Source organism: Dipteris shenzhenensis, chromosome 14 (assembly GCF_047967505.1).
Source record: "Dipteris shenzhenensis isolate YYH24624 ecotype China chromosome 14, Dip_SZ_1.0, whole genome shotgun sequence".
NCBI classification, from domain to species: domain Eukaryota; kingdom Viridiplantae; phylum Streptophyta; class Polypodiopsida; order Gleicheniales; family Dipteridaceae; genus Dipteris; species Dipteris shenzhenensis.
In genome coordinates this window covers 16,117,618-16,142,787 of record NC_141609.1, presented here as the reverse complement: position 1 = coordinate 16,142,787, position 25,170 = coordinate 16,117,618, and the positions used below count along the sequence as shown (strand labels likewise).

The window sequence follows — 25,170 nt, the reverse complement described above, 5'->3', positions numbered from 1 at the left end:
TCAGTTGGACTATTGTGCAGTTGCTTCCTCATTTGATCCGGTGAGCAGCATGTCATCTACATAAAGAATGATGACGAGAATATCCCCCCCATCCTTCTTGATGTAGAGGGTGCTCTCAGTTGGACTATTGTGCAGCCCCTTGCTGGTCAGAAAGGCATCAATTGTGGCATACCATGCATGTGGGGCTTGTTTCAGCCCATACAAAGCTTTATTCAGCTTGCATACTTGAAGTGCATTTTCTGAAATTTGAAAGCCCGGAGGTTGTTTGACATAAACCTCTTCCAACAAGTCTCCATTAAGGAAAGCTGTTTTAATGTCCAACTGATGAACATTCCATTCAAAATTTGCAGCCATGGCTATAACTGACCTGATGGTTGTCATCCTGGATGTAGGAGCAAAAGTCTCCTCATAATCTATGCCCTTTTTCTGAGTATATCCTTTTGTAACCAGCCTTGCCTTGTACCGATCAATGGACCCATTTGGCTTTCTTTTGACTTTGAAAACCCACCGTGTACCTATGGCATTTTTACCTGGTGGCAAATCCACAACATCCCAAGTCTGATTTTTATGAATGGACTGCAACTCATCGTGCATGGCATTCATCCAATGCACATTATCTTTTGCTTCTTCAAATATCTGAGGCTCCTCCTCATCAAGAAGAGTACCTGCATAAGCTGATTCAACTGAGTGAGCTCCCTCCATGTGCCTTACTGCACTACGAGTTCTGCCAGGCAATGGAGCTTCAAGCCTACTCCCCTGAGAGTCTGAAGCAACCAATGCGGGACTGCTTTGGCTGCGTGTATCTCTTGAATTTCTTGCCTGACAACTTCATCCACACCCTGAGGTTGTACCAATTCAGCTGGGGGCTGAATCTGTATTTGTGGAGTTGGTGGAGGTTGCTGTAAATTCTGATTTTCAGCGGGGGAACCAAATGCTATAGGAAGCATCCCCTCAAACACATCATCTGAAGAGGCCGGAATCTGAAATTCAGCATTTGTATGTGCAGAATTTTGAGAGAATATGACATCTCTACTGACAAAAATCTTGCGTGTAGCAGGATTGTAGAGACGATAGCCTTTGCTTTGTGAACTATATCCCACTAAGTGCCTTATCTGACAACTTGTGTCTGAACTCCACAGGCACGTGGGCATATGCAACACAACCAAAAACTCTGAAGTGGTCCACTGGAGGCTTTCTCCCATGCCATGCCTCATAGGGAGTGATTGTCTTCAAAGCCTTTGTAGGAGCCCGATTTAAAATATAGTTGGCACACATGAGGCCTTCCAGCCAAAACCTGTGAGGCAACTTCTTACTTGTGAGCATGCATCCATCCATTTCCATGGTGGTGCGATTCTTCCGCTCAGCTTTGCCATTCTGTAGAGGTGTAAGCCTCACTGTAAGCTGATGCATAATACCTTTTTCTTTCAAAAATGTCTCAAATTCATGAGACATGTACTCCCTCCCTCGATCTGTGCGAAGTGTCTGCACCTTGAGTCCTGTCTCGTTTTCAACCATAGCCACAAAGTGTTTGAAATGCATAAACACTTCTGATTTTGCCTTGAGACCATAAACCCAAGTGTAGTTGGTAAAGTCATCTATGAATGTAACAAAATAGAGATAACCCCCAAAAGTGATACGATTTTTCTACTTACTACAGCAGATCACGGGAGTAGCACCACAGAATATCCTCCCAGCCAAATCCTTGCTAGAGCGTGAGAGCTCTCAGAGAAATCGAAATCACAATCACGTAAAGGTCCATTCTCCTTCTCTCACTAACTCCAGCAAGCCCCATCTCCCTTGATGGATCTAGATGCCACATGTCATCATCATAGGACCTTTCCTAATGCATCTTTTCACCCCTCTCATGGGATACTTTAATTTCCTTTACCCCTAGGCACATTGCTTGCATTAGGCCCTTTGCCTTAGATCCATCTAGTCTGGCGCTATCAGCCCTCACCTAGGACCTTGACATTAATTCCCTCCCGATCATTTACATGAAGCGCAAACAAATATATTACAAACGTAGATCCTTAAGGGAAATGTCGACTGATTCTTCCGAGGTCATGCTACCTCGGCTAGAGCGTAACATTCCTTCCCTCTTTAGACATCAGCGTCCTCGATGATAAAGTCTGGGAATACTCTCCGCAACTGGTATACGGATTCCCAGGTAGCTTCTGATAGAGGCAGACATGCCATGCAACCAACACCGTGGGTATCTTCCGATTGCGCACTTGCATTGTTTCTCGGTCTAGGATTCTTGTTGGTTTGCGCCTTGCATTATCCTCTATCTCCTGAAACAAAACCACACCTTCGATTAGTGAGTCACCAGTATGCAAAAATTTCTTTAAACGAGAAACATGAAACACTGGGTGCACCTTGCAACCCTGTGGCAATTCTAATTTATAGGCTACCTTGCCTATTCTCTTTAGAATTAACCACGGCCCACAGTATCGAGGTGATAACTTAGCACACTCTCCTGAAGTTAACGACTTCGAGTGTGAAGGAACTCTGAGAAAAACTTTTCCTCCTTCCTTAAATTCTCTTATAGACCGGTTTTGCAACGCGTTGGCTCTTTCCATAGCCTGGCGGATATTAGCTCTCGCAAGTGCTAGCATCTCCTGCATCTGAACCACAAAGTTCGTGGCACTAGGCACTCTCTGAGGTATTCCAACTGTAGTTGGATTTGCTGGTCTATAGCCATAATTCAATTCAAACGGACTAAACTCCGTAGAGGAATGTTTTCTATCATTGTAGGCAAACTCTAACAATGGCAACCACTTGTCCCACGTATGTTGCCTCAATGACACATATGCCCTCAGGATATCCTCTAAAATCTGGTTGACTCTCTCCGTCTGACCATCCGTTTCAGGATGATCCCCACTACTCATTCCCAACTCAGTCCTTAGTGTCTCAAATACCGCAGTCCAAAAATGACCGGTAAATCTGACATCTCTGTCTGATACTATGGATCTAGGCAATCCATGCAGACGAAATATATGTCTAAACAAATCCGCCACTTGCGGGGCACTAACAGACTCTCTAGTCGGAATGAAGTGAGCCATCTTGGCTAGACGATCAACCACCACAAGGATAGAATCATATCCACCTTGTGTCGTAGGCAGCCCCACAATAAAGTCCATGGAAATGCTCTCCCACTTACTTAGTGGTATCTCCAAGGGCTGTAAAAGTCCGGGTGGCTTCACCCGCTCGGCCTTGCTTACCTAACACGAAAAACACCGTGTCACATATTTATGAATATGCTTTTTCATCCTTGGCCAAAAGAAATCTCGCTTCACGAGATGATATGTCTTCTTGACTCCTGGGTGTCCCGCACATGGGCTATCATGGCACTGTCGAATGACTCTTTGCCTGAGATCATTCTGACTAGGTACTACAACCTTGCCATTTCTTTTCACCATACCATCCCTTATGGTATATCTTGCATATGTTTGGCCTTTTCTGGATGCCAGGTCATCCTTTTCTTCCCCGAGTCTAAACACATGAGCTTTAGGCCATAAGCTCTGGACAAACTCGTCCACCTTTTGAGTTTCTCTAATCTTGGTCATTAGAGCACTCTCTAATACCGTAAAACTCATATTGTGCATAATGCGAGACAACGCATCAGCAACCTTATTATCCTTCCCTCTTCGGTACCGAATCGTCAAATTAAACTCCTGCATGAGCTCTTCCCACCTAGCTTGGCGGCCCCTCAAGTCAGGCTGTTTACAAAATTGTTTCAGAGTATCATGATCCACATCCACATAAAACTCTGAACCATACAAATAATGCCTCCATGTTTTCAAAGCATGGATAACAGCATACAACTCTAATTCATGAGTTGGCCAATTTCGCTGAGAGGGAGAAAGCTTCTTGCTTTCAAAGGCTACTGGCCTTACCTCTTGAAGGAGAACTGCTCCTACCGCAATGCCACTTGCATCGGTTTCGAGGAACAACGGTTTCTGGGGATCAACTATTTTTAACACCGGTCCTGTGACCACAGCTTGTTTTATGGTGTTAAAACTTTCTTGTTGATTCCGTCCCCATATAAAAGGTACTTTATCTGAGGTCAGATCAGTCAATGGCGATACTATTTTGGAATATCCTTTGATATGCCTTCGATAAAATTGGACAAATCCCAAGAATGATCGCAAAGCGGTCAGACTCTGAGGGATTGGCCAAGTTAGTATCGCAGCCACTTTCTTTGGATCCATTTCTACCCCCTCTGGAGTAATTATGAATCCTAAATATTCAAGCCTAACCATACACAATATAGTTTTCTTTTTATTTACATAAAGACTGGCTTTCCTCAAAGTACTGAACACTATTCTTAAGTGTTTCCGATGCTCAGTAATACTTTTACTGAACACTAGAATATCGTCAATAAAATGTACTACAAACTTTCCGATATACGGACGTAGTAAATCGTTCATAAGCATGACGAATGTAGCTGGAGCATTGGTAAGTCCGAAGGGCATTACCAAAAACTCATAATGACCAAACCTGCTTCTGATAGCGGTTTTATGCACATCCTCGGCTCTAATCCGGATCTGATGGTAGCCACACTTAAGATCTATCTTGCTGAAAATCACGGCTCCATGTAATGCATCTAGCAAATCATCAATCCGAGCCATCGGATACCTGTGCTTAACAGTGATATTATTCAATGCTCTGTAATGTATACAGAGACGAAACGTATCATTTCTTCTTTAATATCACTGGCGAAGCATAGGGTGAGAAACTTGGTTGAACCTGCCCCAACTTGAGGTATTCTTCCAGTTGTCTACGCACCTCCGCCTCTTCAGTAAAACTCATTCTATAGGGAGGTCTATTTGCAGGTTCTGCCTCCGCGATCAGTTCAGTCTTATGCTGAACGTTTCGCTCTGGAGGTAACCCATAAGGTAACTCATCCCTAAAACATTCAGAGAACTCCTCTGCTATTAGATTAGCCAACTTGGCCATCTTACCACTTTGAACAACATCAACGCCAGCCAAAGAATCATCAACCGGCTCTACCGATGCCGTACAAAGGAATAAAAACTCTTCTTGAGCTTTTCGGATTTCCATCACGGAAACCAACGGTCCCTGAGGTATATCTTTTTCATCTCGTAAGACATAAAGCACATCATTCATCTTGAATTGATATACGTGCATTTTCCAATCAATGGCTGGATTCTTCCTAGAATGCCATGCCATACCCAGGGCTATATCTGCATGAGCAAGCTTAGTCATTTCAAAATCAAGCTTCTCAACATAGTCCTGAATACGAAGCTCCAACTGGGTAACCCTTTGGTCCCATACTTCAGTTGAACTTACATCTGCCATCCTGACTGTATACGCATAGTCAGATGGGCTAGTCTTTAACTTCAGCCTCTTCACGATTTTGGAGTTAATCACATTGTGCGTTGAGCCGAGTCAAACAACACAATGACATCATGATTGGTCACTTGCCCTTTCATCTTAATTAACTCCGATTAAAGGTTGTATACCCCGTTGATGCGGGCCTAGATAGGATGTTATCAGGTGCACTCGTTACTAGCTTAGCAACAGACACACATAACAAACAAGATACTAACCTCTGAGAAGATCCCGCTAGCTGAATCTGCATCTGTTCCGCTCTGGGAGTTCCCTCCATTTCCACGTCGCATTCTGAGACTACCATCTCAACCATCCGACGATCCTTATTTCGTGGACAATCCTTCCACTGATGAGGTTGAAGGCAACCAAAACACAAGACTTCTCTCCTTGCTTTTTCTCTTTGCTCTGGGTTTAAGGGAGACTTTGACCAAGCCTGGGCTGCCATTGGTGTTACTTTGTGGTGAACAGATGACAGGTGGTGGGCCTAGGCGTGGAGGACATATCCGGCGGTGTCTGCATCTGGGCATCATAGAGGGAGCATGCATACGTGTGCCACAGATCTGGGTTAGAAATGGGGATAGGTGGCTTCCCCTCTGATAGAAATCCCCATCCAGTGGTCGGCTCGGAACGATCTGGCAATCTCATTTTAGGCCACATCACACTTCTTTGGCATATCCAATTCTGCCGACGTGTATCGTCAGAGGGGGAAAACTGACGGCTAAAATTTTGCTACTCGGGTAGGATGGTACCGATGTATCCTCTGGCTGTTTCTTTTCATGTTGATGGAGACATATTGGTTGCAACTATGCGTTGCGCTGTAGCACCTCTTGGGGCCAATTCCTCATTTTCGACCGCCATCATAGGAATTTCTTCTAGGACATCCGCATTGGGCGTTGTGGTATGAGGAGAAGACGGTGGTGGCGGCTCCCATACTGGCGAGAAGAGGATGTCTAGATCCTCAATATATTGTGGCAATAGGGGAACAATCATGTGTGAGGAAAGCCCGTCTCTTACGGCGCATCAGTCGTCGATAGATGCTCTGTGCTTCAGGTGGCGTCAGATGACTCAAAGTCTGCTGCTGTGTGAAGTGGGCTCTCGCCTCTTTGCACTTGTCGTCGAACCAAGGGTTTTGAGGCATCTTCCCATCTCTAGCCCGCCTGGAGCAGGTCGTGGGAAAAGATCTGATAGCAGCGTCCTGTACGAGGGTGTCAGAGGCGCTGGTGAGGTCTATGTCATCTCCAAGTATAGCTGGGAGATCCTTGGCTAGATGGCCCATGTATACTGGGTCGAGAGCACGGTCAAAGTGGATCTGAGTGTGTGGGGGGAGCTCTCCCTGTGATTGGCGTGGTGGTGGCGATATGGAAGGTCAAGTATGAGTGATCAGCTCCGAAGGGGGGGGGGGGGTATGGCGAAGTCGTGTATCCGTGAGACAAAGTCTAGTGGGCCTAGTACATAGTCCACTGTAATAGATCCACCACCATGTGGGAAGCAAGTGAGTTTGCTAGAAGATGGCCATCTGTGAAGGCCATTAAAGATGATCAGGTCGTGGATTGCCCCTAGTTCAAGCAGATGTCGTCCATACCTTGTCACCTGTGGGGTATCTGCAGAATGCCTTACTATGCCAAGCTCAGCTGCATCTAGTTCCGGGACTATGTGTGGGTCTCTGTCATCATCTGAGAAGTTAAGTAGGCCCACCTGTGAGAGAGAGAGAGAGAGAGAGAGAGAGAGAGAGAGAGAGAGAGAGAGAGAGAGATGTATTAACGTCCACGGTAGGCCTCGCGGGCCTATGGGACAAAAGTGCGGAAACAAAGTAAACTCATACAAGCCATAGTGGTCTGGAGCGAAGGGCTCGCTAAGGCCCTCGCTGAGTACTAGAAAAACACATAAACTGAAATACTAATGTAGTACATCATATCAAGTCAGGCCAGAAAAGCCAAATAGTGTGTGGGGCATGTCAGGCGCTCAGGGCTAATGCTCCAAGAACATGATCTGGCTCCATGTATCCAGGCTCCGTGATAGCTCTCTGGTGTGACACAAAGAGCTCACGTATCTACATCTGTCGAGCTGTCTAGTCCTGTGGTGGGGGGCGTGGTCTCCTCGATCTCTTGATTTGATGGGCTATGTCAAGTGTAATGCCACGTCTCTGTCGAACGCCTTTGAGAAGAGCCGAGATAGGTAATCGTGTGTGCTCCCTGTGACCCTCGTTCAGTAGTGGTGTCGTGTCAACTCCCTCTACTGACCCATCTTTCTCTCATGTCAGCTAGCTCCTCCTCTTCTACTCCCGAGTGCCTTGGAGCTGACTCAAATGCATAGAAGTCAATGACCTGCCTCTGCACAATGTCTGGAGGGGACCTTGAGGAAATAAACCGAAGGGAGTCCCTAAGCAACTGCAATCTAGGAACTCCCGATCTACGACCATCTGCATCTGAGGTAAATCTGCGGCCGTTCAGTCCTCTCACATTCCATGAAATGATGGACAACCTAGACATCGGATGGAAGTGAGGGGGTGCCAGTGGCAACGGCACAAATCTCTCTCTCTGACGGCGCAATCCAAAGTCGGTCTTTGATCAAACTCCAAATCTGCCCCAACTCATGTAAAATGGCTCCATCCAAGGGAATAGTACTCTGGCGCGAACTGAGGAGCTGAAAGTCAAACCAACCAGCACTCCTGGGCAAATCAAAGTCTCCCTGAACCTCAAAGAACAGAAACAGAAAGGCCCTGCCACCGAAGCCAGGTCGAAGAGTCCTAGGGCATGAATGAATCTGCGAGCCGACAATACGGTGAACCGATGAAAACTGAGTCATGCTCATGAGCTGTCTAGCAATCTCGCTGTCAAGTAACTCAGTTGACCAGCTTTTGCTCCCCCGAGATCGAAAGCTGCCTGCGGAGAAACGAAGAATGTGCCCCTCTTTGGAGAGAGTAACAGATCCCATGTACTCCTCTACCTCCTCTGACCGTCGGCAAAACACCGGGAGAAGTTCCAATTGAGTGAGGGGGGGAGAAGTTCCAATCGAGTGAGGGGGTGTGTGGTAACCCCTCGAGCCAAAAAGGGCCAAAACTCAACGGGAAGATCTCTGTCAACCATCGTGGGGTCAGGTCTAGGAGCTAGAAGAGCTGAAAAGGGCTGAGTCGTCCTAACTCTGCTCTTGGAATAGGTGAGAGGGAGAGGAAGAATCTGCGACGAGGTGCCTGTCAGCGTGGGTGACTGATAATCTCGCTCAATCTCATCTGCTAGGATCTCCCAATCCTCATGCCTGTCTGGGTACTCAGCGAAATCTGTGACCGCACTCGCAAAAGATCTGGATAAACCAGGAGTGAAAAGCTGCGAGGACGAGGCTATACTGGGAGGGGTGTCTAAAAGGACGCTCCGCATAGCAACAAAGGAAGGTATTGTGCGACGGGGAAGAGAAAGAGGTCTCGAGGGAACCTCGTACAGGCGCATGAGATCCTGGAATGGGCTCTAACTTTGACCTTTGTCATAAGATACCACTCTCTCAATGCACTGCTGGGAAGAGGCATCCATCAGAGTAACTGCAGCCTGAGTAGTCTCTTGCTGGATAACTGTCTCAATAACCAATATTTGAACCTCCGGGGTAGTAGTGTCAAGAGTCATCAAATCCTGAGCTACAGTCTCATGCACAGTGTCTCTCCGCATCTCCCCTTTCCGGGGTCTCTTGCACATGTGTCTCGACTCGCAGAGCTACCGTCTCCTGCACATTGTCAAGACCTGCCTGCGGATGGTCCTCTGCATCTCCCCTTTCCGGGGTCTCCTACACATGTGTCTCAACTCTCTGCCATCTCTGAGCTCGTACCTGGGGCTGCTCGTACTGCTGGCTCTCCATCTGTCTCCGTCTCCTCCGAGCTCTCCGTGAAAGCTGTTCCACTGGAGGCACCTCCAAGTCCTCTGAGTCCATTGGAGGCTCCCCCGGAGGAGTCTCCTCTCGCTCTGCTGAATGAGTCGAAGCAGGCTCAGAGACCCCTGGAGGCTGAACTGTAGGCTCCGGGTTACTCGTAGGATGAGATGGAACCGGAGTCTCTGTTCGAGGCCGACGACTGGGGCAATCCCTAATAAAGTGACCTCTCTTCCGACAGAAAAGACACTGATCAGGAAGACCCTCATACAAAACTCTCTGCTGAATCTGGACCCCATCTCCTGTGGAGTACGAAATCAAAGTAGGCAAAGGTCGAGGAGGGGGGAACTCTGAACTGAGTCTGACCCTCGTAACACCTGTACCAGCAAGTGACTGAGCATAGGAAAGTCTAGCACCTGATGGGATGACTGTACCTGCCACACTAGCCATATGCTCCACAGCTCAGTGACAAGAGCTGACCTCATTAGGAAGTCCAGGGAAAAGCATCCAAAAAGAGACCTGTCGCGGTCCCGGGGAAGTAGTACTGAAGTGCTTCCGCCAAGGCCACAAATGGATGACTTTGCTCTGAAACTGAATCGGTGAGCTCATAAGTACTCTTTGAGCCTGCTCTGCAGACTGAAGGCCAAAAGAAAAGTACCCTCTGCCAAGCAATCGGAAAACCGTAAGTGAGACACCTAATGAGGCCATGCTGGTGTACACCCAATCACGTAACTGTTGGCCTCTACCGGGTAGAAAGCCAATGATGTGCGTCAAACGAAAACCCTCCTCTGCTACCTCAATCATCTGCACAATGTCGGGAGGAAAAGAAACTGTGACTTCAATCTCCTCAGGTTCGGCGACGGGAGTGGCATTAGTGTCCTCCATTGTCTCAGCTTGCGCTGTCCTGAGGGGAGGAGCTACCTCTGCTGAAAATACCCACCAAGAACTCGCAACCAACCACTAGTCAATCCCCAAAAAACTTGGTTAATGAATGCCCCAAACTTCAGCCTGCGTGGGATGAAAACAGGCCGCTCAATGCTGAAGCAAAAAGCTCCGCCAATGCCCTGGAAACAGCCCAGGAACTCAGCTCCCCGGAACACGAGCAGCAACAGCCCCGGAGAGGGCCCTAAAGCAGCCCAGCCTGAAGTGCAAGGGAGTGGCGGACAACAGCTGCAGCAACGACTGGCGGCTTGAATGGGGGCCTAGATGGCGGCCTGAATGGCGGCCTAGATGGCGGCCTGAAGGGGGCGACCTGAAGGGCAAGGGGGGCGCGACCAGCAGGGCGCGGCCAGACGGGCTGAAGGGGGGCGACCTGAAGGGCGCGGCCAAGGGAGCAGGGCGCTGCCAAGGGGGGCTGGGTGATGGTGATGGGTGGTGGCGGGCAGCTGCAGACGGGAGCTCCTCCAAGGTTCTATTAGGGGTAACTGTTTTTTGCTTGGCAGTTCATGTATCTCTTGGCTCAGCAAGAAGCAACCAAGAGTTGCCACGTCCAGCTGTGAGTCTGAGTACAGGGCAGCCTTCACCGCTACAGTAGAGTGTGTTTGGCTTCAACTGTTACTTACAGATCCTGGTATTCGCCAGACATCCTCCACTATGGTCTACAGTGACAACCGGAGTACTTTGGCCATTGCGCGTAATCCAGTGTTCCATGCACGTACCAAGCACATTGAAGTTCACTATCATTATGTTCGAGAGCAGTTGTCAACAGGAGACTTAGAGTTGTACCTTCCCACAGAGGACAACATAGCAGATATGTCTACAAAGGCACTTCCTCGTCCCAAGCTCGAAGTCTTTCGACAGGCTTTATACTTGGTTCCCTTTGTTACATGATCTGGCATACCTTGCACATTCATAGAAAATATCACGTATTCTGAGACGTTTGCAGAATACTTCAGCCCATACTATGGAGGGGGGTTTGCAGGCCATCTTCTCCCGGTCGTATTGATGCCCTCTGGACCCTGGTATGTGCCGTGTAGCTTTAGTTATTGGCACTTAGGTCACCTAGTACTTTTAGTGTCTTATGACACCTAGTACTAGTGGTACCACTAGGACACTAGGTCCTAGGGTTCTCTTTTATAGTAGTTTGTACTTTCATTTTCATTATGTAGTTGACATGACGGCTTCCACTTCTTGCTCCACTCTTGTGCATCCTTTTGCTTCCGTGAGCCTACAGCCTTGAGCAGCTACTAAAGCCTATTACAGAGGCACGTGGTAGAGGTGCAGCAAAACAGAACCTTGTTTTGGTATGTTACCTCAAGGATTGTTTCTAGATGTGTTGGTACATATGTTGGCCTTAAGCAAGCAACCTACTTTTCTAACACTTGATCTGTGTTGCTAGACACAAATGGTGCCATTGGGAGTACCCTAATCTAGTGAGCCTAGGTATGAGGCTGAGCTCGAGGCTACCTGATGCAAAGGGTAGTAAGTGGTCCCTCTCTGTGGATTGCTGGCATGGACCCTCAATGTGATCAAAGACTCTCGAGTGCTACTTTAGTACCAACTTTTGTTCGCTTTCAGGAGGTTGCAAACAACAAACCGCAAAGCGGTCATGGTGTGTTTTTCGAGGCTTCCTTAGTTGGAGATAGATAGTTACCTCAAGTGGACTGGGGAAATCCTGAGGAACTTCCAAGTAGCTCCATGGGAATAGGCAAGAAAATCAAAGGAAAGCTCTCTCCTTAATTGCAGATTGGCCGCTATAACTAAAGAAGGCGACAAGACATGGAAGTTGAATCACTTGTATTTAAGGCGGAATGTTGAAGGGGGGGAGAAAGATTGGGGAATATTGAGTGTAGGGAGTAGAGGAAGGGTGTTGATCATGGGGTTCTAGGGGAGGTCTTGAGTAAGTTGTAGGCTTGGTAGGGGTCTCCAAGGGTTTTGATTATATTGCGGTAGAGGAGAGGGCGTGGGTTTGTGAGGGGTGTTTGGGGGGCTTGAGTAAGTCCTAGGTTTGGCAGGGTCTCCAAGGGTTGTGATTATGATGCGGTAGTCTCACCCACTCCTGGTCTTTGTGGTTAACATGTCCCCTTCTTGGAGAATCTACAAGATTTGGGTCGGCTCCTATGAAAGAGGCCCTTGGGAGGGGGCTAGGTCTTTTCCAAGGGTTTGCTTTGATTGTGAAGCAGAGTTCTAGCTATACCTTGCTCTTGGATCGGGGGGGGGGGGGAGGGGGGGTCCATCTAGATCTATCGTCGTCTCTTGGCCCCCCTTCTTGCGTTCTCTGCGACATAGCTACTCTTTTTGTGACTGTGCACACCTTGCCTTTGCGAGCCATTGTTGGGGTAGTCTTTTGGGTTGGAGGCGTACGAGCTAAAGGACTTTAGATCTATCGGTTGGCCGTTGTCGCGAATCATTCTCCCTCCCCGTCAATGTGCATTTTGAAAAACAAGGGATTTCATACACCATAGACATTGTCTTGGCAGCTTGACCAAGTGGCCAAGCTCTATACCAAGGGCATTATTCTAGGGAATTGTGACCTCCAATTGCTAACCAACCACCTTTCTGCTAAACATGAAATTGTGCACCAAGCACCTCAGCTACCCCATACATCCCTATAAAAGCACTTGTTATATCTAGAATCAGACTAACTAGGGGCCTTATCTAGGGTAAGGCTGGACTAACCTAAGATTTAGGATTGGATCTTGGGTTAGGATGTAGTCTAACCTAGGGTTTGGAATAGCCTTTGTATGAGTCCAAACAGCAACCATGCAATTATTGTAACGAAAATGGAGGCTTTTGTTATAGATTTTTGTCTATAGGAGCTTTTTCCCCATGATCTTGAACAAGTCAACAATATATGTCTTGAAGGGGACTTACATTGGATAGAGGTTCAAACCACTTTAGAAAAAAAAAAAGGAACCTTAAAAACACACTTTTATGTCCTTTTGAGGTACTAAACTAGTGTAAACATAGACCAAATAAACTTGATGTTACTTGCTAGTTAGTTGGATGGTTGAGATTAAGGGTTTGGGAGGAATATCCTGAGGTCAAGGAATGAACTTGGAATCAGTAGCTAGAATGGTTTAGATCGAGACCTTCTTCCTTATAATTGGGAAGGACCTCAAACTAGTGCTACCAATGTGCTTGCAAAATGGTGTTTGCTGACATATGTTAAGTGCAACTCAGTAGTGGGCTCTCGACCCAGGTCCCACATGGAAACCTTCAAGGTGGTTGCCTTGGCCTCCACGTGTCTTTCAACATGCTGGCCGAGGAATGCTTCTTTCTAGGCTATTGACTATTGGGGCTAGAGATTAGTCGGACCCCACTTAGAAAGGATGCCAACAGGTGAAGAGGAGAGAAAAGAGGGCAGCTGGAGGATGGCAAGGCAGCGGGCAAAAGAGAGGTAGAAGGGATGTAGAGACAGCCTGGGCAGGGGAAGGGATGGAAAGAGGATGCAGGGGGGTGGAAGAGGACCTGGGATGGGGACAGCAGGCTGCAAAAGGGGGTACAGGGGGGTTTCTGCACAGAGAGGCTACTAAATTTATTTACGTCTTGTGTGCATTAATGTTCAGTTTGGCTGTTCTTCTTGTCATTTTACGCAGTTTTCAGCTGCAATTTCATCTCGATATCAGGCAATAAACTGCGCAGACAAATTCCAAACTAAGATATGCCAGTTCACAGGATGCCCTCCCATTCGCTATCATAGTTTTCAGCAGCAAGTTTATCTATGTAGGTGAAAGAAACAAAGAAAGCATTTATCAGACAATAGGCTGGGTAGATTAATTTCAAACTAAGATATGCCAGTGGCCAGCAAGTCTATCCCCCGACTATAAGAGGATCATAGAGAAGATTCAGCGAGTAACAAGTGGAAAGATGGAAGGTCTTAGCTCAGCGATGATGCTAGAAAGTCCTATGTAGAACCTTCAGCCTGTGGTTTTCAGACAATTGTTATTCAGCTTTACAAAATGCAATGTGGTGCAATTGCTGTGAAACCTTGTTTCTTTCATGTTTTGAAATTGTGGCACCTGGATTTTTAGATTGGATCTCAGTCTGATCTAACCTTTTCATTGGTGGCAGACCGTCTGTGCGGTAGGAGTAGTGAAGTGCTACAAAGAGTTTGCTAAGTACAACTTGCGGCAATTGACTTCCTTGAAACAGTAATCCTAAATGGGGTTTCCAGCAAATTCAATACCTTAGTTGATAAGGAACGGTTTTAACTGCTCCTTTCAAGGATTGGGCAGGAAGTGTGCTCAACCTGTTTCGTGTTTGCCATAGAGAAGAAGTATGATACCTGTTTTGTAAGCTGCCTCTCTGCTCCACCTTGAGGGGTAATTTTCTCAAAAGTTCAAATGATACTAGGCATACATTGCATGCTAGCCATGCCTGGTAAGGCAAAGAACGACATGATGAACTGTTTTATCCACTGAAGGTATTTGATTTGCCTAGATACTTTGAGCTGTTGCTGTTACTTGATGGCTCTGTGTACGTATCGGTTTCAGACTGTAACCGGAAGGGCAAGTTCTAGTGCTCACCAACATTGACAGAGAAATTGAACATTGTCCTAGAGTTGAAGATAAAGTTGGAGTTCTTAATTGCTGGTTTTAGGCCATAGGAAGAAACATAATCTGTTACAGTCTTTGCATTATATGAATCAGTTGACGTTAAAAGTTTGTGAGGGCTAAGCTGAGGGTACACCGTAGTAGTTATGTAATGGTACAATTATGGTGAAGCTAGCTGTAAAATGTGTTTTAGTGCTAGAGTGAATATAAACAAGAGGCACGGGGTGCCGAGAGCACTGTCCTCTTTCTCTCTCTCTCTCTCTCTCTCTCTCTCTCTCTCTCTCTCTCTCTCTTGCTCTCACATATTAGAAAATGAAATAAGCTGAAGTTTTTGGAGTGCAGAAAGCATGGCTTGACATATTTGACCCAGACATGTTTACCTCGTTTTACACACAAACAAGCAAATAAAAGCCCGAGGGAAAGGCGTTGAGCATAGTGGAGTTGCCCAAATGCAAAAGCCATTGGAATTGCATTGACAACGTGGTCAAAGTTGAGTGGGCAGGAGAGAGAGACACGTGCGCTTTAGACAGCACCTAGAAAATGAAGTTCCTTGTTGCTATAGGCTGCCCCTAGTGGGGCAGTGTTAATAAGATGGGACTTAGAAGAACAAAAATCTGAATTTGTACGATTGGATATATTCTAGTTGTACAAAGGTATATATAAATAAGATGGATAAAGAACTAGTAGATGGTTGTACCAAGCATGCTATGCCTTAGATTGATCGATTTGTTGTTTGTCTGTTCAAGACCAAGTCTTTTCTCATTCTGGCACAAACGTCACCTCAATTTTAGTGTTGCCTAAAAAGTATAGAGCTTATGGAGGAATAATGAAAAATGGCATGGAATATGATTGTCCCTAAAATGATGGGGGCTTCATTGGGTTTGTAGCTTTCAATCCTAAGCTTCTCCCATAGAGAAATTGGCATACTTTTTTAAATGATTTTCTTTAAAACAATTGGTCATTCTATTGGTTACTATTAACTCTAGCCTTGGCCTGATGTCAATCGCATTTGCGGCTTAAAAAGATCATGTCTACCAAAAAATTCACTTAAGTCTAAATGTTATCGTAGTAGGGTCTCTCTCTCTCTCTCTCTCTCTCTCTCTCTCCCCCCGGTCAAAGAGCACATGATCATGAGGGGCTACGGATGGAGCATTTCGCACACGGGCACGAGGTTTTAGTCTCGATCCTAGCACAGATGTTCAACCACGCCATATGCCACGGCTTTTCACCCTCTGGAGCACTACCACCATCGTCCCAATACACAAGGCAGGTGACCCCGTGGACATTGTCTCGCACTCTCATGTACTAGAGAGAGAGATCAAGAGTCACACAGAGGCACATGGGCAGCGTGCCCTAGGATAGGCAGGATTTCGGAGACAACATTCCATCCTAGACCACATCTTCACACTGAGGGCCATCATTGAGGAGGTGAGGTCGAGGTGTTAGAAAGTCTATGCCTGCTTTGTAGACTTTCGGAAGGCTTTCAAAATTGTTCCAGGATCTCGCATGATCAGGAGACTCCAGGAGATGCAGATCCCAGAGGTTCTGATTTGGGGGGTGATGAGTCTATATGAGTCCGTAAAGGGACGAGTTCGCGCCCAAGGAGGCCTATCAGGTTGGGTGCAGAGCACGATTAGGGTGAAACATGGATGCCCCCTCTCACCGACTCTCTTCGGTCTCTACATTTTTGAGATCACATCCTTCATAGACCGCCTCGGAGGCGAGGGGTCACCACTGGTTGATTTGTTGGTATCAATACTACTATATGCGAATGACATAGTCCTCTTGTTGTCCTCAGTAGAGGGTTTATAGAGACATTTGGAGGCCCTCAAGGAGGTCTGTACACAGAAAGATCTGACAGTTTACCTTGGGAAGACCAAGGTTATTATCTTCAACACCTCATACCTAGTGCTCCATCGATATAGCTTCACTTACCGAGGTTAGCGAGTAGAGATTGTGCAGTCCTGCTTGGTTCGCCAATCATGGCATTCAGATGGACATGCTCCCTCCTTTTCAGTATAGCATGGATGCATCCCCCGAGTTGATTCCATGAGATGAGATTAATCGCATCATACGGTTAGACCTCCGCCAGCTTCACACACTTCGGACTGGGGGGGGGGGACCAGGGGTTCCCCACCAAGACCCAGCTCTACTATGACAATTTCTTGAGTATCGGAGGATGGCCTCATCATCAGACCCCAGTATCTTGAGGACAGAAGAGTCTCACATGCACTGAGGATTGCCATTGGACAGATGTGAGTCTCCTCCCATCAGCTGAGGATTGAGGCAGGGAGAGCTGCTGGCATATCTAGAGAGCAGCGGACTTGTATGCTATGCATGATGGGTCAGGTCAAGACCGAGGAGCACTTTCTTTGTATATGTCTTGCCTACTACGAGATCCGAGGGCGCTACCATTGCCTTTTTCAGGAGGGACACGGGTTTGGCCCACTTTCACGATTGATCCACTTCCAGGATCAAGTCTGTATTGGGCTCTACCTAATGGAGATGCGGAGACACAGAGACTATTGCGAGGGGTTAGAGAGCAGCAGGATGCAACCACCACGTCACAGGACATTGAGGTGGACTAAGCGCAGAGGCAGGTCGCCGACTTCTATGCATTTGAGTCAGCTCCAGGGCACTCGGGAGTAGAGGAGGAGCTAGCTGACATGAGAGATAGATGGGTCAATAGAGGGAGTCGACACGACACCAACTATTAGATGAGGGTCACAGGGATCTCACATGCGACAGGAGACCAGAGCACACGATTGAGGGTAGACCTATCTCAGCTCTTCTGAGAGGCGTCCGACAGAGACGTGTCATTACACTTGACATAACCCATCGGATCCAGAGATCAAGGAGACCACACCCCCCACCACAGCGCCAAACAGCTCGACAGATGTAGATACGTGAGCTCTTTGTGTCACACCAGAGAGCTATCAGGGAGCCTGGATACATGGAGCCAGATCATGTTCTTGGAGCATTAGCTCGAAGCGCCTAACATGCCCCACTCATGTTACACACTATTTGGCTTTTCTGGCATGACTTGATATGATATACTACATTAGTATTTCAGTTTATATGTTTTCTAGTACTCAACGAGGGCCTTAGCGAGCCCTTCCCTGCAGCCCACTATGGCTTGTATGAGTTTACTTTGTTTTTGCACTTTTGTCCCATAGGCCCACGAGGCCTCCCGCGGATGTTAATACATCTCTCTCTCTCTTTGTCTCTGTCTCTCTGTCTCTCTCTCTCTCTCTCTCAGACACACACGCACGCACCCACGCACGCGCACACGAAGTCCGTTCGTCTCGGAGCCCCTCTTTGAACAGTCCGTCTCCCCCATAGCCTGAGCAGGTTGCTCGTTGCCATAAAGTTGCCGCCAAAGGTTTTTGTCGCCACAAAGTTTTCTCCAAAGACCATGGTGGCAATTAAGTAGGTAAGTAGGAGTGAAGGGAGATTGAAGCCTAAATGTAATGCAGAAGTAGGTAAGTAGGAGAAAAGGGAACTCAAAGCCTAAATATAGTTCATAAGTAGCTAAGTAGGAGTGAAGGGAAGTTGAAGCTTGAATATAGTAATGATTGGCATGCTTAATATCATGTAAAGAACCTCTCTTGAGCATGTCATAATGTAGCATACGTAAAGAATTAAATTGTTAGGAAAATTTCAATCATCTAGAGGGCATATTTTATCGAGGGACTATATGATGCAATGAAAAGATGTTGCGCATGTAACAATTTAATTATCTTGTGCAAGCATTGAGGCACTAGAGAGTTGGTTTTGCATATGGAAACCAAGTGCTAAATAATTTTGTTGACAAAGTAAATCTTAGTGAAGGGACATGGACAAAATGCCTTGAGCAAATACGTGTATGCCTTGTTTACAAATGAGGAGGTCTTGGAAGTCCTAAAGGCCCTTCCACCATAGACGTGCCTAGGTGAGGACTTTCTAACTCCATTCGTCTTCAGGCGCTTTTGGGAGTGCATTCGTGCTCCCCAATGGTTGACCTTCTAGGATATTTTTGTGTCAATCAGTCATGGCTAGATTTCTCTTATTACAAAAGGGGGAGACCTATGGGATATTCGACAAGGTGCTTGATCACCATTTTGGACACCACTTACAAGATCTTAGTAGCTAAGACCTTGAGCCTGCGATTGTGGGTCCATCTTGTTGGCATCATCCGTGACACATAGATAGGTTTTGTTTAGCATCATCCTAGCCAAGATCTTTACTTTTTGTGACATAGTGGATTGGGCACAAGAGGAGTCTCAATCTCTTGCACTTCTCGTGAATTTCGAGAAGAACTATGAGAGTGGAGTGGCCTTTCTTAGAGGGCACCATATGGAGGATAAGCTTGGAGCAGTGGATTCAGGGGGTGCATGTGTTGTATATCGATATTGCTAGCCATATACTTACAAGGGTGTTTATCTTTTATATGGGGAGTACTAGCCATATGCTTACGGGGGGCCATACAGGGAGGCCTTTTCTCTCTCCCTTTCAATGCGCCAAGGCTTTTTCTTAACTGCTTTCTTTTCCTCTTGGTGGCAGAGGCCTTAGGACATTTTTGGTGTTCTCAGACGGCTGTTCTCACTTGAATGCAGCTTTTGATTCAATAGGAGGTGGGGCTGTTAGACTCAGATTTTATGGAGAACACGTCCCTTTTTGTGGAGGGGATGCCCTCAAGGTGTACTAGCAAGCATCTAGAGCAAGGATCAACTAGACCAAATTAGTACGCTTCCTTACTAGAATGTTGTCCCTAAGTGTTTGTAGGTTGTGTGAATGGGTAAAGAGATTGCTTAAATGCATCACCTAGCTTGCTACATGTACTACACATTCAAAACTCTCATTCATTGGATGTGCATAATTCTAGTCAATTTTCCCCAAAACTCCACTCATAACAATCCTTACTAGCCTTCACAAAAAGTTGCAAGCTAGCCCTATTCCTTGCACTGTTATTGTCTCTTGTTACAAAGACTTCACATGAGAGGCCTATTTCTTCACAAAGGGTTGCATGTGAGATGTATGCCTTGCACTATTATTGTCTCTTGTTACGAAGATTGTACAACAAGAATGTCTCTAATTCAAAAGGCTCTTTGGCCCTCCATCTCATCTTGAAGCCTACTCACTATGAGCCATGGAACGGATGCTTGTGCTCACAACAGATGAGCAAAAACTAGGGGTGGCAAATTTATTAGTGCTACTCTTTTGAGTAGGTCAAATTTTATAATAACTGCTCTTTACACTACAAGGTATTTTGAAATTTAAGCCTTAAGCTTGAGCTATGAGTACCATAGCAAACTTAGACTTGCAAATCCTCACAAACTCCTTGGGGATTATTCAAAGGCTTCTATTTTACATTAGTTCATGAATTGTCAAGCTCATATAATTCAAAGTCATAAGTGCTCACTCAGGGTTTTGTGTTGATAATAAAGACCAACTTTCAAACATCTCATTGTACAAGGGAAGTTGACACGAATATATGTGGGGGAGATAAAATGAATGTATATGGGAGGGTAAGTAGGGAGACACAAGCAAGATCTTAAAACATAAAGGAATTACTCTATGAAAGAATGTATAGGATTTGAATCCTACAATTACTTAAGTTGTTATATGATGTGGAATTTGAAATCGTTTGTGTAAGCACAAACCATAAAATAATGGGCAAAGTTTATACTAGTCAACCTAATCTTTGCCTTTCTACAGCGTGTCAAATGAATGCCCAACACTATAATTTTTTGTTAGAAATGTAAGAACCTAAAGATTGAAACTTACCACCCTATGAAAACAGTCACACTCAATTGGCACAACATAATCATATTGGGAGTACTACTAGTACTCGATATGGGAGTCACTTATTAAGGAAGAAAGTTGGGATATCAAATTAATACTCCATAAAAATGTCAAAAATGACTCATTTATGATGGAATCCATTGAAGATTATGTTACAAGAAACAGTCCCAAAAGTTGGGACACTGATGTGTGTGCGTGCGCACACGTACGCACACACACATATGTGTGTGTGTGTGTGTGTGTGTGTGTGTGTATAAGGATATATCTCTTTGTGTGCATGTGCATAGATAGATAGATAGATAGATAGATAGAGAGAGAGAGAGAGCGAGAGAGAGAGAGAGAGAGAGAGAGAGAGAGGGAGAGAGAGAGAGATCTATTAACGTGTGCATAAGACCTCATGGGGCTATGAGACAAAGTACCAACACCAAAAAGTGACTTACTACATCTGGATAGCCAGAGAATTGAGGGGGTAGACAAGGCCAACTCGTCTCGATTTATTATAAAGCGTAGCTACATTCTAACACTATCTTAAAGTGGTCTTTATAACATCAATTTAATACTAAGAGTCTTTGGGTTTGGATTTGAAGTCCCTAATCAATGCTTGCCCATCTCGATAAACCAACCATTTGCCTGCCTTGCGTGCTTCCTTTACCTCGGTGAGTTCAATGTTTCTTTGTTTGAGATGGAGCGGAGTGAGCTCCTCAAATATCCAAATCTTTCTCTTCCTCCTTCCTAATACCGGGAACAAAATCTGGATGGTGGCATCTTTTTTGGTGTAGCATTAGCATCTCTCATTGTAGCTCCCTTGGCCTACACTTTCTTTAGAGGATTAAAATAGGTGAATTTTTTCGTCCCTCCAAGTTAGAGAATTGGTGGGCCATATTGTTTCTAACCATGAGCTAGGTTCATGATGATATACATGTGTGTGCTTGGATTTTGAGCATGACCTCATTCAAGAGGTCACCACCTATGAGGTGTGTTTTTCATACCATTGTATCGTGGCTTTCAAAGTTGATGATATGGACATAGCACCTCGTTCCACATTTCCCATTACGCTTCACTTCCTGAGGCTCCTAAAGGATTACCACTTCATCTTATCTTCCATCAAAGGGTGCTTCGGTACAATTCTAGAGTCCACACCTATATCGGCCTGAATTCTTATAGAAGATGGGAGTTGGTGGCTCATGTGATTACAGAGTTTCCAAAGCCCCTACCAGATGAGATACTTCTTCAAACATTGGATGGGGGTGAGTTTTATCATAGGGTTGAGGTCTTTAGGTAGCATTTCTTTAGGAACTAGGTTATGCTAGTCTCTGATCCACCATACATACTCCAAAAGGAGAGGGTTTTAAATTATTGAGCTTTAATGTTTTACCATGGTTTCCAAAATGATATACCCTTGAGCCACCATCCGTAGTGACACCTATAAATTGTTGCTTTGTAATTTTGGTTGTGATGATTAGGATTTCCTCGTCAACCACATGGGTATCAATCACTAGAATGGTAACTAGAGAATCCACAATTGGTGTAGCTTCAACTCGGACTTGAGCTTTTTGATGAGTTATTTGTGGTAGTATTGCAAAATGTCAATTATTGTTCTAAGGCTTAGGTTGATATTCCAAAATGTTTCCCATGCTTTTGTCATCTGAGAGCTTGGATAGTCCAAATTGAGTCAATTTGGGATTTGGCTTGCTTGTTAAGAGTCAGCTGGCTTGCTTGTCAAGGCTCACCCGGCTTAGTCTCTACCTTTGGAGCATGGTTCTACTTAGTCAGCAGTTTGATTGGAGCCTTGCCCTTCAAAATCCTTAGACACATTGGGTGCCACTTAAATCTTGTCCTTGGTTGGATATGGTCCCTTCTCGAAAGTGATTATTGATTCGCTATGATTGCATTGACAACAACTGCTTCCATCACTTCTACAAGTATTGCTTGGCATTCTAGATCAATCTCTCATCTTTTAGCATTCCTCTTGAGTAGCTTGATGTGCTGCAACCATAGCTTTCCATTCTACCTTAGTATGACTATGTCTTCACAAAAAAAGCATAAGATCCTGGTGACCCTTTGTCTTGGCACTAACCTTTGTCTCCTTTTACTCTACTTTTTTCTCGGTCTTGCTCTAGCATTGGTGGGTGCTTGTCGTTGGGATGTGATTCTTGAGCCATCTTGTTGACATGTGCATTGCATTTCTTAGCATACCAATGCTCCATTGGATCATGTCCAAACTTGGCACACACATCACAATATTTGGCTTTGCACTCATCCTTGGTGTGCCGATGTTGAGAGCACTTGTTACACCATTTTTTGTTCATTCTAGTCTACCTCAAATACCTAGTTCTTGCAAGGCCTTCATAATCTGAGAGTTGATTTAATCCCTTTTTGTTGTTGATGAGGCATCATCATCCTCATTTTCGTTGCCTTTCTTTTTCTACCTAGGCTTGGGTGGAGCAATGGATTGATTCAAGAGTTCATCATACATCTTTGTTGGGTTCACAATCTTGGGTGAATGCAAATCCATATGTGAGTTGGTAATCAACCAGGTATGCAAGGATTTATCATCCGATGGTGTACTCAGTTGATTGATGAGAGCTTGCATACACAACGTAAAATCTTGTATGTTCTTGCCCTTTTGCTGTTTCAGGCCATTTATCTTTTTCATTGATCTCCTAAGAAAAGCTTCAGCTATGTGTTGCTAATCTATGAAGTAGCCAATCAAAAATTAGTTAAACCATCTTTGGGAAATCTTACTTAGGGCACATGGAAAATAATTGATGTATTCCTCTTTGGTCATTGCCTAATTGATGTGCATACCCTCAAAAAGCTATGCAAGTGATTGTAAGGATCTTCCTCTTCAGTTCCCTTAAATTCTTGGAATTTTATTGCTGAGCTGAGAAGATTTCAGTATGTTTGTCATTCCTTGTGGCACCTTGGTATCTGTTCCACCTCAACTTGTTCCACTGAGCTCGCACTCTGCCTTTGGCATCTCGGTTGGTATCTGACCTATATTTGGGTCTCCATCTAGATATTGGTTGAGCATGCCTATAGTCATCACTATGCACATGCTTTTAAGTTGGACTTTGTCTTCTTACCTTTGGTCTATCACCACGCCCTCAAGTATGGTGCCTCGAGGTCACTAGTCTTCTCTGATCAAATGCATCTTTCGCTATTAGATGGTCATCTCAACTTTACATATCTTTCCTCGTACCCATGGCACACCTCTCAAGGTCAAATCCTCATCTGGGGTTCAAAACATTGTGGATCTTGTCTCACGTATCGCTCTTAGTAACTAGAATCTTTTAGTGATTTGGGGTTTGAGCGCCTGTATGATCCTAGGCAACCATGCTCATGGCTTGGCTCCTTCACCACCTCCCTTGCGCTTGCACGTCTTGTTTCTTGTCTTTGTTTTAACACTCTTTGACCATGATATGGGATTGCTAGTTTATCTCTCTCAATTGTGTGACAGTCTCAGTCTGAGAAATGCCACACCTTTGGACTTCATGCTCACTCAACTAGTCAATGGCTGTGCTTGTGGCTTGGCTCATAGACGAATTTGTGGAAGTACTCTAAATCCTAGATTCTATGGAAGAATGCTTGGAGTCTTCATGTAATAGCCTAGGGGGACCTTTTGTAGATAGGTCCTTGGCATACCTTTGGTGCAATCCAAGGACTAGTTCAATCTTGGTCCTGACTCAAGACTTGCTGCATAAAGTCCTTGTGATGTAATGAAATTTTTGAATGCATATGTGGCCTCAATTCACACGAAGGACTTTTGATGTAATGAAATTTTGGAATGCAAAACTTCTGTTCTATAAACCTCTTCCTTTGCAAGCCACATATCCATCATCAGATCTTGTCACTGTGACCTCTATGCTTTTACAAGATGCATTTGCATTTAGCTTGGCTTGCATTGAAACTAGATCATTTAGACACATTGTCGGGCACGCCTTATGAAAATGCAAGTCGTCTTTGCATAGTATGCTATTCCAAGTAAATGTTATAGCTCGCTACTCATCAACATGAACTATTGCCCCCAGTGATGACTGTGCACTTATGCCTATGGATTGCTATTACTCATTCCACTCTTCTTCCACGCATTCTTGTAGCAATCCCTAGCAAGATCACCAAATGTTGACGGTTTTCCCACTAACCCCTAAATTCAACCAACATCCATGACCTTAGAGACAATCCCATACTTAGAAATGAGAAAAATGACCATCTATGATCAACAAATGCCTTTCCTTAGGTGAAAATACAATGTCTTGGATTGCTACCCCAATATCAAAATTACTTCATTGTTGTTTTACCTGGCTTCTTTTCATTGGGTTCAACATGGAGGGAACAATTCCAGTTTGACTATGGGCATAAGATTGGGGTATGTGGGGAATTGTTTAGAAATGGCTTTGCCTCCTACAACACATTGAGTCATAGTATGTTCACGAGTACACAAAATCATGATGAAGTGTGAAGACTTGATTAATGGGAAGAGATTATAAGAAAGTTCCAAATGGAAATTAGTGGGTGAAAATGATAGAAATGAACAAAGTGATGGGCCACACCACCTAGCAATGCTTTGCACATTCTCTTATGCCTATGTCAAAGAGCCTTTTGGCCACAAATGGTTTCATTAGGTGTGAGATGCTACTTTGGATTAGATGGAAATTTAGGAGTGGGAATGTCAAGGCAGCAA

At 45.2% G+C, this 25,170-nt stretch overlaps 1 protein-coding gene across 1 annotated transcript in view; it reads left to right on the top strand.

Moving 5' to 3' along the window:
• The window catches only part of LOC147894257 (THUMP domain-containing protein), a 38,444-nt gene extending 23,709 nt beyond the window's left edge, over positions 1-14,735 (top strand). Inside the window, exon 7 of the mRNA XM_087384807.1 lies at positions 14,221-14,735. Within this exon, the coding sequence (XP_087240933.1) occupies positions 14,221-14,304 (84 nt within the window). The 3' untranslated portion in view covers positions 14,305-14,735. The remainder of the gene's footprint in view (positions 1-14,220) is intronic.
• Positions 14,736-25,170: the final 10,435 nt, after the last annotated feature.